Below are 15,335 nucleotides of genomic sequence, written 5' to 3'. Positions count from 1 at the left end.
GGAGGGTAGGGAAGGGAATGGACAGGAAATGAAGTTGGCAATCCCTTGCGGGAGAGTAGATGTTGTCTTTGTCCAGTGAAACAGTAATGGCGACCAACGAGATGGAAACCGACGATCACACTCATCTACCGGTCTCTAGCGGCTTAAGAAGATCGAATTCAGCTCCAAACATAAGCGTAGCAGTTTTAAATCACAACACCCCTACATTCCAGTCATTATCCTTACCAAGACAACGAAGATTTTCTGTGAATTCTCCAAACCAAAACATGATAGTAAGTAAATACTACAGCTAGAACTCTACTGGACGAAGGAGCTGTTTTGGAAGCTACAACGAGCCTTTTCTTTTCTTTCCTTACAGACTGTAGGATCTCCTGCTTCTAGGGTAAATCAACTAAAGAGGGTAGGTCAAACCTAAATTCTGTACAAAATTATGTTGAAGATCAACATTATAGCTTACTTCTCATGCATCTCGACTTTGGAAAAGTTGCAGATACGATGTCATGTCATTAGCGATCTTTATTTGATTCTTCTGATTTTCTTCTAATTCTAGGATGAAAGCGTTGACGATATGCGTCGAGAGGTGCAGAGAGAACAGTAAGTCTAGTTTCTACACGTAAAACAATTTCTTCAATCTCAAATCGATTCAATATTGTATGACATGGTTCGAAATTCTTGAGGTGGGCATGAGCGAAGAAAGATGGCCAAATTAATTTCAATCACCTTGTCTAGCAAATTTAGATACGTCGACTTTTCTTATCTAAGCAGTAGTACATCTTGTTCTCAAACCCAAATGAACTTAGAATAGGTTTTTAATCTTAACTTTGAAATCTTCATATTTTACTTTAAAAGATAGACTTCTCACTTACGGTCTGAAAGTTTGTCCATCAAGTACTTTATACTGTCAACAGCTTCCAACAAATACTTATAAATTTATGACTTTTTTTAAATTATTGTTTTAGTTATTATCTTGGAACTTTGAAATTATTTACACAATTAACGATGAAATGATGTTAGATTATATTTACAATTTATAATGAAACTGTGTACATTGTAAATATTTCTATTTTGAGTTTCGTGCTGAAACAACTTTTTACCATTGCTATACATAAATTCTTAATATTATTAAAACTCCGTATTTGCAAGCTGCATACTGAAATTTGTAAATATTTTTTGCTTTTGTCAATCGAAAACAATCAGTCAGTACCTTTTTATATTTTTCACTAGTACTGGTGCAATAATTTAAAAAACTATTTCATGACCAACCTTTAAAGTGTCTGAGTTTGCATAATGTATTGAGAATTGCAGTTAGATGTTTAATTGTACAGCTTCTCATTAATTCCATATAGGTAACTGTGTAATTATTTTCTTTAATTTGACAGGTTTGTTGATATGGAATTAATTAGGCAGCTATATAATTAAAAGGTAATGGGATTTCATGCTACCCAATCAAGAAATAATTAGACTCGAAAAATTCCTCTGACTGCCAAATTGGACTCTGCCTACGGCCTCATCCAATTTTGTCAGTCCTCGGAATTTTCCTCGTCCAATTATTTCTTAATTGGACAGCATGGAGTCCTATTACATACATATACTTATTATCTTTCATGGGCTTGATCACACACTCTAACAAAACCAGCCCTTTTACACCAATTATTGGGTCATGTGATAAAATGCTTATTGACTGAGTTAGGTCGGCCTGAACAGGATAATATTTGGCTGTTGTTCATTTGTACAGACCTTGCTGTGCTCGTTCATACAGTATGACCTCAAGCCAAATATTTTCCCATCCTGGCCTCTCACTCAGTCAAGAAGTACATAGTATTTCAACAAATTTTCATTTTGTTGCATTATCATCATCATCATCATTATTATTATCATCATCATTCATTATTATTATTATTATCAACATCATCATCATCATCATTATTATTATTATTATCAACATCATCATCATTATTATTATTATTATTATCAACATCATCATCATCATTATTATTATTATTATTATCAACATCATCATCATTATTATTATTATTATTATCAACATCATCATCATTATTATTATCATCATCATTCATTATTATTATTATTATCAACATCATTATCATCATTATTATTATTATTATTATTAATTTGAAATGAATCCTGACTTCAATAATAGTATTTCTATCATTTATTTATTTCTTTTACTTGCTATGTCTTTTATAATGAAAAATGATATGCTTGATATAATAATAAATGATAGCCTTGATTTAAGTGTAAATAATTATATATACTTTCAAGTATAATTTGCTTTTCAAATATAAATTATTGGATATTTATTATCTATATAGCACCAAACTCCACCATTTGACCTTAGGCTAGTGCTTTACATTTAGATCTTATTAACCGAGTGGGAGGTCTGTACGGGATAATCTTGACCGAGGTCGGAATGTACAGAACGAGTGCAGCGAGGTCTGTACCCGTTCGAGGTCAAGATTACCCCGTACAGACCGACCAAGCTCAGTTGATAAGAGTTTTATTACATGACCACTTTTCATTGAAAAGGCGGAATGTTTTCGCTGTAAGATTGATATGCGATCGGACTGGTTAATACCGGAGAATCTAGACCAGTCCGCGATGCGATCTATCCAATCAGATTGCTCGATTTGCTAGTGTCCAGGCTCTAAGATTCACGGTCATATAATAAATAGAGGTTATCAGTCAGCTAAGCATATCATACGGCTGTGTATTTTTACAAGTCAATGAGTATTTTGGTGAGCCTTTAGGCAAGTGCAAGTAACGAGTAAAAAAAAAAAAACCATATCAGATGCTTAGCCTACTGATGAGTTGTTTATCATTTATTCTGCAAATACATGCTTAAACTCCTTCTAAACCCTATCGTACCCAGTGTGAGCAGATGAGAAGTGCTGATACGGCCTCATGTCAGGCATGTTCTTTGCAGATTTAAATGATAAAGAATAATAATTATTAAAAGATTCAAATATGAAAATATGTAATTCAATATTTAAATATAATATACAAACTAAGCAATAATAATTTTTGATAGAAAGAAAAATATTAATAAATACATAAATGGATATAAAATATGTATAAAGAAGATTAAACAAGGTAAGTCTTAAGCTGACTTTTGAAAATCATTAAAGATGAACTGTCACTAATTTTTAATGGTTAATTTATTTCATAAATGAGGCACAGCATTTAGTTTAAAGCTTTTTTTTTGCATGGAAATTTATTGACAGAAATTTTTTTATATACATTTTACTCACTATATCTTGCCTATGGTCTACGACCTCATCCAATGATTAATAATTTCATTTTTCATGATTTTTGTATTTTTATTTTTCAGTGAAATTCTTTCTAATTTACATTTGGTTCATGATTTAGATGAAAGTATGAATCTGGTAAGCTCAATAATTAAGGTCTGATGTTATAGGCATTGCAATTGAACTTGCAAAAGGAAAATTTTTTCCTCAAAAATTTTAGTATTCAAACTGAAAAAAACTCAAAAACTCTGCTTTGAAATTTCTTCAAATTTTGCATAATGGCTTTGGTTTATGTTTTCAAAAACTTTAAGGAAAAATTTTCAAAATTTTGTTAGAGGGAACTATTCCAAACAAATTTCATTGATTTTTACGAATCCCCTCTTACAGATTTATTTCTTTTTTCATCAAATAAAAGATTACTATAGGTCTAAATATTCCCTAGGTTTAAAACATTTCGCCATTTGGTTCCTGAGTTATGATTTTTTAAATGAACATTTTTGATGCAATAACCAGGATTCTGATGTTGTCATAGCAATGTCTTACACCTTTTTTTCATGTTAATTGTGATCTTTGGTATGGTCTTTGGCTTTCCGGGTTTACTTGCTGTCATATTATAGCCATATTATTATTTTTTTCATATTGTGAGAGTTGGTGAAGGCACCAAACACAGTTAAGTGGCTTATGCACACCATGTTTTACTAAATTATTATCCGTTTATTATTCATTTATTGAGGACCATGATAAGCAAAATCAAGATACACCCATGCAAGAAAGACGAAATTCATTTGATGGCAACGCAGACATGTTCCCGTCACCTGCACCATCTTCTCCATCACCTACAAGATTTGTAAGGGTATATAGTACATATTTTATGATACTTCTGCTTTGTATTACTTTGTAGAATGGAGGCATTTAACCTGGGAAATAAAAAATACTAGTCAACGTGTAATAGTCAAATAGACACAAAAGAAAACTGAATAGAATTAGGGTCTACTGAAGTGTATTAGTCTAATATCTATTGCATGGGTTTAATGAGTTCACTCTATTGCTATGGAGTAACTAAAAAAGTAGGAATTTATAGTTTGAAAGTCATTATTAAAAAAAAACATAATGTAATCATTCATGGTTGTTTTTCAGCAAATTCCAGTTCGAAATGCTAGAAGTTTAACACCAAGTCCTATACCAAGTCCCACACGAACAGTTACTGTGTAAGTTTACACTTTTTGTTGTTCTTTTTAATGAGAAAAGAGAATGTTATTACTGCAGTTTTCAATATTCTGCAAACTCACAGCTTGTTGTGAAATTGTTTTTTTACTGCTGCCAGTCAAGAGCTTATATGATATATTAGAAGAAGTCTTCTATTTCTTAGCATGATGGCCAAACTAATTAAAATTTTGAAGAATAAACTACTTGCTGTAATTTTTATGGAGCCATGTTTCTTAAGACCATGACCATGCCAGCATTTTCTTTAATTAATTGTGCTCAATAATACAGGTATTTAAAAGTTGTTTAGTTTTTAACATGGATGGGTTGTCACCGTTTCAGGAGAAGAAGTCTTAGTCCTGTTTGCCTAAGACCAAGTATTTTGTCGCCCACTATGTCGTACCTCAAAAGAAAATGTCCTTCACATGGCTGTGATCTTGGAGTTAGCCCCTCAAAGAGAATCTGTGATGGGCCATCGCAAAGTACATCTCCAGAAGGACCATGTGAAACATCGCATCTTAATTTTGATGAAGAAAATTATATACATTTAGACCACAGTATATCTCATAACACAAATACCACGTCGTCAACAGCATCGTCATCTATACCATCAACACCGCCCATGTTATTCAGCGATACACAAAGAATAGGTTTCCCTAGTTATAGGTCACGATTTACACCACCAAGATCACCGCTGGCAGGACCAGCAATTTCGCACACACATACGGACACTCCTGTATCTATAGCGACAAGCCAGCCTTGCTTCACATTTGCTCCTGTTAGAGAATGAGTTTTTAGATGATATAAGCAAAAATGTAAGTATGTCTGTCAGTATTATCAGTTATAAGTTACATTTTGCACTAGCATGTTTTCTACACCCCTAGACAATCCAGGTGCAGTATGTTTTAGGTTTTGGTGAACATCCATCAAATGAGACCCCAGGGAAAAACTCTCAAATCAAGGGAGAGACCTAATAAATCCTAATCACATGTGATACAGAGTCTGGGAATCGAACCTGAGACCCCAGAGGTGAGAGGGGAGTGCACTACTGCTATTCCACTCTTGATTCCCTTTCTGCCACTTTTTGACCCAGCAGTTTCCTTTTACAAATTCCTGTTCATAATTCATAATATTGATATGGTTTTTCTTTTGGTTTTAGGAGTATTTTTCTAAAAAAAGAAACAGAATTTATTCTTGTACAGACCATTCCTTGGAAAGGAAATTATAGAGTAATTAATTAAATTAATAAATTAGCTCCATAGTACCATAATAGCAGGTTAGATTTCATTGTATAGCAGCACTTCTCTCTCTTGAACTGTCATTAGTATGGGTCTTACTTGATGTTGCAGGATGTATTCTGGGTTAGGGTTATTTTATTTCAGGGTATTGTTTAGCTCCAAGCTCCTTGTTCTTGGCTATTGTTTTATTGTCTTCATGGCCCAAGTGCCTTGCAACACCAAGAAAGAGCCATTAGTATACAGCCAACCATATATGTGGCAAACAATTTGAATATTTATTTGACTAGTTACTGATAGTGACTGACTAGTGACTGACTAGTGACTGACTAGTGACTGACTAGTGACTGACTGAACTCATGTTCATGTGGAAATGTAAAAGCATTTTTAGATGTATGAGAGGCTAGTCAGTAGCTTGTCAGTGCAGAACGATACTTATTCAAATTGGTCACTATATTTCAATTCAATGTATGTTTTATGTCGTTTTGAAGTTCAAGGGAAGGTATAATCACAAAAGCAACTTATCAACTTAATGAGCATGCCACATGACTCAAGTCACTGTGGTGCATTGAATTGCCTGCCTCCTTTGAACTTTAGAAGGAGTTCATAAATAGTACTCTTCATGTTTGTTGTGCACAACATTGGAAAAAAGAAACAGTTCCTAGTATTTGTGGTTGTATTAGTTGTAAGAAGTATTTATTGTAGCAATGGTTTCAATGTGATTATTGATGTAATTGGGGTATAAGAATAGACTTAATCACTGTAAAGTTCAATCATGCAATAGGTCCTTTGCAGCTAAGCAATCACGTGCTGATTAATTCACTGAGAGCAAATGAATGAACATTTTGATTCCCATGGGTGAAATTTACTGGACTGCAAACAAACTTTCTACAACCAGTTTCGAGAGATCGTAATAAAACTGCACTTCGTATCACACTGGATACACATGTTTTCATTCAGTTCTTTACAAGTAGGCCAAAAAGAATCACCAATTTAATATAAAAACAAAAATTTTGCAGTCCAGTACAGACACATGACCGTTAACTGCAAAGGGCCTGTTCCCTTGTCCTGTTACATGACCACTGGAACCATGGTTGCAATGGGTTACTATTATGTAATAATCAGCCAATCAAAACAAAGCATTATGACTTTAATTAGCCAATCAGTAGGAAGCTAGATTTGATCATACTCCTGACAGATAAATTTCAAATTGCTTTGTTTCTGTAAAATTGAGAAACTTGTTCCATTGCATGCCATGGGCCATCTAGCTCTAGTACCAAATAGTGCAAGTCTAGGGTCTGTACAGGAGACAACAAACCCCACACTTAAAAGCACTGGAGCAACAGAGCCTCTGATAACAAATTTGGTCAGTGTGACTGACATTCTTTAGCAGTTTTTTAGGTGCATCCTTTCAGTAGTCGATTGTTGTATATGGTTTCATATGTACCTTTTCAACCAAATTCTGCAAGATATCATGCCAGGCTCAGCTATATTAATTGCAGCCAACCAATCAGTTGTGTTTATACATATAATTATATTTATGCTACTTAATGAATGTTTATCAAGAGCATTTGAGTAAGTCTAGAAGTGGTTTCAGGGATGTTCCAGGAAATACCTCTCTCGCTAGTTAACCTTGTGCTACCATTGGGTAATGGCTGTATGTACTGAGATAAAATGATCTGGTCAGATCATGTTGAGCTGAAAACAGGTTCTTAGCTCATCATAGCCAGGTACATCCATGCTCTACCCAGCTTTTAGAACTTCATGATATAATTGTGAAACACTTGGGATGTTCAATGCTCCTCTCTTGTTCTCTCGGCATCTCTCATGTTTAGATCAGAGTATCTAAAACTGAAAACTGTTTTATATATTGATGATTCCTAATATTTTCTGGGATGGGATGTGACAGATATTTACTGCAGTGTTACCAGTGCTTGAGTTTGTGAATGTTCTAATCATGAATGATCATTCCTATGTAAAAACATTCTTGATCTACGCCTGAAAACCACAATATCCATATTGAGATTCTAATTATGCTGCTGCAGTAAATATGTATGAAATATGAAATGTTGACATTGGTTTAAATGTGCATAAATATTAATTTTACTGTTGGCTCTGGCAACTACAAAAATGTTTGACACAATTTTGTTTGTTTTTTTGGCAACAGATTGGGGTAATTTAAACCATGATGTAAATATTCTATTAAAATGGCCGCATAAATGTGTGATGTTATCTTATGTAGGAAGAGATTTCCTCTTTCAGATAAACCTCAAGGTCAACCAATCACAATTGAGGATTATACATTGTATTTTTGATTAGCATTTCCCATGATTCTGCTAAGAGGACCCATGGAATATGAATTCTTTACTCTTGAAATATTGATCATAAACACTAATCAAACTCATGGCAAAATTCGATTTCAATCAAAGTCCATGCTTATGAATGTTATAAACCAAAAATACAAATATACTTGTCTTGACCCATATTTCCTTTCAAGAAACCCTGTCAACACAGCTGGTTAAAAGGGGCAGATCAGGGCTGGATTTTTAAAATGGGGTTAGCTGAAAAAATGGAGAAGATGTATTGTGTCTGCACGAAAATGATGGAAACTATATTCCAGAGCAAGTAAATCAAGTAAACCAATTTTGAATGAAGTCAATTTGTATTTGTGCAAGTTACCTAGACATGAATCTGCACCTTCTTAGGTGTAGTTGTCACATTAAGGACATATCAGTGCTAGCAGCCTGTACGTGCTGTAGAGGCAATCCGGTTGATCCCACCCTGCTCTCCTGGTAAGTGTAGAGGCAATCTCGTACCCAGAGCCCATATTTCCTAACTGTGCAGTAAGATATAAGGGCTCTGGGTATGAGATTGGTATAGAGGCGAGTATATATTATAATTTCTCACTGAATAGTAAGTCACAATTTGTCAGGTGGTGGAATGTGGTTGGTTACCATGGTTGCCTCCTTGCCGCCAAAGCTTTCCTTATCATTGCCGATAAGTTTAATAACAGTTTCTGATAGGTCGGTTGAAAATGACATTTGTCAAAGGAAAAAAATTTAATCCAAAATCTTGAACATCTGTTGCAGGAATATTTACAGTAGAGACTTCACAATACATCCAGCAATAAACAACAAAGTACCTACATTTAAAATAGTTACCATTTCTACATACAAAAAGTCTTTCTACACCAGTAACTAAATGCTAGTAGCTAAGTGTACAGTAGTCTCAACACTAAAATAAGCTGAGCAAGTTGAGAAGGGTGAATCCAGGGAATCCTTTAAACAAGATGGTTTCATGGTTCGTAACCATAGATTGACATTTCCTATCTAAATTTTTGGAATTATTAAATACCAGTAAACAATTGATAGGTGAAGGGGAACAACCGCTTAGGCAACCTCTCTAGATCCACCCTTGACTGATGACTGTATTTATTACTGAACTGAGAAAGCTACAGACTATATATGGTACATTATGTATATTGTTATGATCATATTATGGTTTTCATTATTTGACATATTTCTCCATAAATTTCTTGTGAAATTCTGATCTTAGCATATCGTTGATAAAGTGTTGACCCTACAAATAATAAGAAAATGACTTGGTTACATTCAAGCAATGGCAAAAGCTATGCCAAAACAACCAATTAATAGTAATTTAATCATCATCATCATCATCATCATCCTCATCCCCGGGCAGCTTACCTTAGAATCTTCACCTTTAGCACAGTTTTTGAATACTACATCATCATCCCATCTGAAAAATAACAATGTTACTTAGTATTAACAGCACCATGTAGTTATACCATATGAGGGCATATCCCATAGCAATGAAAAATATCTTGATCATGTGATTTGTTGAATTATTGCTTTATGTGTTGTAATTTTCATCATGTTATATTAAAGAATACTAGTCAACTATAATGCGCTGGAAACAATGAATGCTAAGTAAAGTGCCATTTTCTCTGCCAGGCAAATTGGCAGTTTTTTTAGGTGCAACTTGGAAATCCAGTTAAATACATAATTGGTCTTGTTATTCCTGCCAAATGTGTTATGACAATCTTGATATAATGGTACATGCACATAGTCACTTTTAAAGCTTTCTGCAAGATTTGAGAAATTTTGGCAACAAATCTAAGGTAGATTTTGAAAGTTGTGATGTCTTATAGTTGGACGACCAGAAAATTATTATTTCACAAAGAGAATCACTCTGAAAAGTTCAACCTTCTTACTGTGGAATGAAAGGAAGGAAACTTTGGGAATTTGAGAACACTGGTATAGTGAATTTACAGAAATTTTACTCCATTGGCGTATGGAAGAGCTTTGAGAATGATGTAGGTGAACAATTTAAGCAATAACACAGGGGCGCAGCTGTGCATCGTAGTTGACTAGGATTCTTCAACCACTGTTTTCATTTCTATGTGATGATCAAGACAACAGTCCCGAAACTAAATCGGGCAATACCCTGCAGTCAATCAGAGTGTGTAAAGGTAATGAATAATTTATTTGATTGACGTACCAATGACAAGTACCAAGGACAACAGTGGTAAAGTAAGAACCTATGTTTCACAAAACTAACCTTCTCTTGACACTAAAATTATTCTGAGGATTTAATAATGGGTTTCCAGACATTATGTTTTCCATGCGGACTCTTTCCTCTTCTTCTTTCTTTTCTTTTTCCTGAAATATAATGTGTGTGAGTCATGTCAACATGTGCTACCGCTGGTGAAACAGAATACTCTAAAGACTAAGTTTGATTTTTAAAAAAACCAATACAATTTTCAATTTTGTTAAAGACATGTTTAGACAACATTTGCATCATCAGTTACAAAAATTTAATGGAATGAATCAAAGTGGTAGTATTTACAGCTAATTCATGTCACGCATGACCAGTAATTCGAAGAAGTAAAATGTAGATTTCAAGACTTCATGATTGTTTAATTTTCAAATCTCGAGTCAACTACTTTGATATTCCAAAAAAAATCAGTAACAATATTAGGGTTTGAACCTGCTATCATAAATGATTGTGAAATATCTCACAAAAGCATCCACTTCCCAACCACATCGTTGGCAATGAGCTCAAAAATCTTTAGTTTTAAGTTAAGAGTAATTCAAATTGCCAGAGTTTTGAGCATAGTTCCCGCCTAGACTTGGAATTTCAGACAAAGCCGCCGAAAGTCCAATCGAAACATGAAGATTAATTTGTCATTTGCAGAATCTAGTATTTATTCACGTCTTTAACATAATTATTTAAAAGGGTAGTGTTCTTTATCGAAAATACTTGTAGTAAGAATAGAATGATGATGTAACAAGGATTGAAACATTACATTATCCTTGTTTATTTTTTGAAGACAGTGAAATGTGGTTTAGAAATTGTCCATGTAAGTAAATTACCTTTCTCATTTCTTCTTGAGCTCTTTCCTTTTTGATTCTTTGCAATTCAGCCAAGAGTTCAGCAGTGTCATCTTCATCATCACTAAACAATGAAAGAAGGTACATTATCATCAAACATAATCATTTACCAGTACCTACCTAGACACAACCAGTACTTACCCACACACAACAGTACCTACCCACACACAACCAGTACATGTACCTATATACCCACACATAACCAATACCTACCCACACACAACCAGTACATGTACCTATATACCCACACATAACCAATACCTACCCACATACAACCAGTACATGTACCTATGTATATATACCCACACATGACCAATACCTACCCACACACAACCAGTACATGTACCTATATACCCACACATAACCAATACCTACCCACACACAACCAGTACATGTACCTATATACCCACACATGACCAATACCTACCCACACACAACCAGTACATGTACCTATATACCCACACATAACCAATACCTACCCACACATATCCAGTACATACAGTGTTCCTATACACAGCCTGCAGTATTACCAACTTTTTATGATTCATCACTAACATCATCTCAGTCATTCACAAACCTTACTATCAATATGTCATATTGCACAACCAGTATTATCACTAAGTCATCGTCATCATCTAGGTCATCCACATCTCTTACTATTAATACCCATACAAACCCAGTATTACAAACCTTTCATCAGAGTCATCATCATCATCATCATCATCATCAACTGGATCATCTGCATCAAGATTTGGTGCATGTTCAAGTCTGGCTCTTTTAACTTGTTCAGCAGTACCTCCTCTGCCACTCTTCTCCTTTGCTCGCTCTCTCTGAGCCAAATGTTCTTTCTCTTCGAGTTCCTTTCTCAAGTCACGGCTACGAACCTCATCTATGGTATCCTGGCCAACTTGCCTGTCATGTATATAAAATATTCGAATGATGAATGACTAAATTTACATGCTAACATATGCTTCAACAAATAAAGTAAACAACAAAAACACAATTCTAAAAACGCAACAAGTCAATGTTACTTCATATTCGTTTAAAGATGGCCTTAAAGTATTACAATAAGACACGTGAAATATTCTGTTTCGTACCTATGTTTGAGTTTATTGTGTGACGGCAAGTCTCGACTGGAATACTGCTTGGATAGAGCCGATAAATCACCTTCTCCTTTACCTCTACCGCCCCTCGCTGTGTCCCATGTCGGTCTGGCAGCTGTAGTCATTTTCTAAATAGAAATAATTAAAGAAAACTAGAGGACTTTTTACAAGTCTTTCTACTTTCTTCCTTCGTTTTACCAATATGGCGTCCTTAGGCTCACACGCATCTGTTTTAGATCGAGTCCGCTGGCCTATCCAGAACATTTTAAGGTAGCAGCAAACAACCTATTTCCATGACAACGGAGTCCTCGTCTGATCCTAAAGATGTAAATGAGTGCCTATGGAATGGTTTATACCTTAAGTGGTAGAAATAGAACACTTTCAATATTTTAAAATGGCCAACAGTTACATAAATGTAACTCACATGTTAGTTTTTGCAGAGGGAAGAAAATTGGATATCCTGAAGAAAAACCCCATGGCAAGAGAGATTAACACTACAAACAAACTAATCTCACATATGTGTCTCAGCCAGAAAATCAATCCGTGACATAAGGTGTTAACGGCGGCAGCAGTGAAATACAGCACCCGAGCAGCAAATGTAACACCCATGTATCAATTGGTGTCAAATGCTCTTCAATACTGATTATCATCGCTTTCTAAGTTTTTATTATAAATATCAATTAGAATAATTATAATATTTCATTTTTTCATTTGCCATTATTTAATTTTTAAATTTGCTCATCCAAAAGGAGTATTGCTTAGTGTTGCTTAGAAACATTTGTCAGATATGCAATAGTAACTGTGCACTAGCTTTACGCCCACCCCAACCAGCAAATCTATGCCAGCCCTTCTCCAGATTGAAGGTTTGGTTTAAAAAACATATTCTGCATGCAGGCGGAGGACTGCATGTCGCACAGATGTACATCCTACATACTGTCATAAAGTAAAGTCAAAAATACTGAAGAAATACTTGGATTTGCAAAGCACAGTATAAAATACTACATTCAGGCATCAAGTCTGGCTCACTCAAGCAACATAAATGTAAATGCATGCAAGCGATGTTCACACGTGAAATGCAAATATAATTGATCATATTACTGCAATTATTTTCATAAACATGCAAACCCTGTGTCTTTGAGCTGCAAGCTGAATTTTGTTTTTTTTTTTGCTGCTGTCAATCAAACCTAATCAGTCAATACCTTTTTATATTTTTGACTTGCCGCAGCAAAAAACCAAATTTCAGTGTGCAACTCGCATACAGAGTTCAGATGTTTATGAAAATTGCAGTAAGATATAAGCATGGACTGTACATGTAGAGCTGCTTTACATCAAAAAATGTTGGTCTTGCATTTGTGTTACTCTATTCATGCATAATGTTGCTTATGTTTGCAATCATAAACACATGTCCATACACTGAAAATGCAAATTGAAAATGCAAGCAAAAATGAAATGAAAAAGCCTCCATTTCTTGAATAATAATTTGAATTTGTGTTTGCTTTAATTGCCAACAGTAGTTCACACATAATTTTAATTGTTTGCTTTTGCATTTGTATTTGCATTGCTCATGTGAATCAGGTTTAACAGTTGGAGGCACATGGCTTACTTTTGATGGCATTTCAAGAGATTAAAAAAATGTGTCTATTGATACATGTGTTCCTCTTAGCTTATGTATAATAAAATAAGATTATCACAATTAAGAAAAGTGTTAATAATTTTCTCCTTTGCTTCAACAATTTTCTTGCAATTAATGCCTTAAAATTGCAATTGTCACCTTATCTTCAACTACTTCACACAAAGTTCTTTATATTCCTAAACATACAAATAAATAAAGCACCTAAGAAAAATATTCTATAATTCATTCCGGAAGCAGGATGCTTTAGTCACACCCCTCTGCTAAAAGCAACTGTCAAAAAATTGCCTTTAATCTCATCCTATAAAGCAGTGTTTTTTAAATATTCAAACTTAAAAGATGCATTATAAACGATAAAATAAACTAAATTGTGTTGAAAACTGAAAACACGTTTATGTGTGAACATAATCACATATAAAAACAATTGTATCCTGTTTAATTTTAGAATCAATATTTCACTTTGGGATCGGATATATGATAAAATGCAGATAAAAAGTCTTTAAAAATTCATTGAAAAATTTCGAAAGGTACTTGCTCTCATATAAGCAGAATACGTCTGGTGAAAACTAAAAATATCTTTAACATCAAGAACTAGAGATAGAATCAGGTGGATTTAGGAGCTGATCCGGTAGTGCCATCCTCGCCATTCTCATAGATCCCAGCGATCACACCTTTTATTACGGTATCTGGAATACAATTCCAATCTTCGATAAAATTCTTCTCTCTCTGATAAAAATGAATTACAGGATCTTTAGTAAATTGTAATAAATGTTGATGTGTAATCTGTGAAACAGCGTAATCCTCTGCATCCAGATCATCAGCTGAGGACGTTCTTGGTCGAGTTGGTGTAGTAACTGGTAATCGAGTTTCAAAAAACTCTGACAAAATATCGTAGATCTCAAATGTCCCAATTAATTCTTGAAGGTATCGTTCAAGCCCTTCGCGTCGTGTCTCCAATAACTTAGTCCCTTTGTTCATCAACGTCTTTGGAGGAAGACTCGGGGTGTAAATGATTTTCCGCAACCTTTTGTCCAGTTTGGAGAAGTGGCTATACCTCTTCTCGATGACATTACTCGCTCCTGGTTTTGCAACATGAATTTCAAACACCGTGTATTCCCCTTTATCATCCCTAACTTTACGGTATCTTGGAATAGATATAATAATCATTGTTCCTCGTATTCATATGAACTATTCACGTCATGATCCTAGCTATTTAGGCTGAAAATAGCCATGAAGTACCGCTACATAAATCACTAAACGTAACGACGTTAAGTAAATGTTGTACTCAACTCGAAGGGGCTTGGGACTGTGGCAAATCAACTCCCCAGCCCCTCCCGTATTAAAAATAATCACGAACTCGAAGTTAAACTAATTATTGCATTATTGAAGCTTTTAAGTAATATTTAGGTGTTTTCTTAGCGAAATTGAAGATTAAAGGATATTCGTTTGTAGTTATGAATTAATTCGTTTCTAAAAGGGATTGCGTT

At 34.5% G+C, this 15,335-nt stretch overlaps 3 protein-coding genes across 4 annotated transcripts; 1 reads left to right on the top strand and 2 right to left on the bottom strand.

The window, feature by feature from the left end:
* Positions 1-70: 70 nt before the first annotated feature.
* Positions 71-7,924, top strand: LOC116302539 (P2R1A-PPP2R2A-interacting phosphatase regulator 1). Of its 2 annotated transcripts, none has more exons than XM_031711864.2 (8): positions 71-272; positions 359-400; positions 551-594; positions 3,350-3,404; positions 4,000-4,113; positions 4,404-4,474; positions 4,812-5,284; positions 5,629-7,924. In XM_031711864.2, exons 1-7 carry the CDS (start codon positions 87-89, stop codon positions 5,257-5,259), a joined length of 960 nt encoding a protein of 319 aa, XP_031567724.1. In that variant the 5' UTR covers positions 71-86; the 3' UTR covers positions 5,260-5,284; positions 5,629-7,924. The 2 variants fall into 2 exon arrangements, with proteins under 2 accessions (XP_031567724.1, XP_031567723.1); XM_031711863.2 differs by having other exon boundaries at positions 4,000-4,119.
* Positions 7,925-8,347: 423 nt separating this feature from the next.
* On the bottom strand, positions 8,348-12,439 carry LOC116302500 (spliceosome-associated protein CWC15 homolog). The gene is made up of 6 exons (XM_031711805.2): positions 12,213-12,439; positions 11,806-12,027; positions 11,098-11,179; positions 10,283-10,383; positions 9,409-9,460; positions 8,348-9,283 (listed from the first exon to the last, which is right to left on the bottom strand). The coding sequence occupies exons 1-6, from the start codon at positions 12,341-12,343 to the stop codon at positions 9,212-9,214; spliced, it is 660 nt and encodes a 219-aa protein (XP_031567665.1). The 5' UTR covers positions 12,344-12,439; the 3' UTR covers positions 8,348-9,211.
* A 422-nt stretch (positions 12,440-12,861) lies between these two features.
* On the bottom strand, positions 12,862-15,120 carry LOC116302501 (sorting nexin-24). The gene has a single exon (XM_031711806.2). It carries the CDS (start codon positions 15,013-15,015, stop codon positions 14,452-14,454), a length of 564 nt encoding a protein of 187 aa, XP_031567666.2. The 5' UTR covers positions 15,016-15,120; the 3' UTR covers positions 12,862-14,451.
* Positions 15,121-15,335: the final 215 nt, after the last annotated feature.

This window comes from Actinia tenebrosa, unplaced genomic scaffold (assembly GCF_029948245.1).
Source record: "Actinia tenebrosa isolate PJP-AT-01 unplaced genomic scaffold, QUT_ActTen_1.0 PGA_scaffold2__45_contigs__length_23673736, whole genome shotgun sequence".
Lineage (NCBI taxonomy): Eukaryota > Metazoa > Cnidaria > Anthozoa > Actiniaria > Actiniidae > Actinia > Actinia tenebrosa.
Note: the sequence above shows the minus strand (reverse complement) of the source record. Positions and strands in the feature narration are given on the sequence as shown.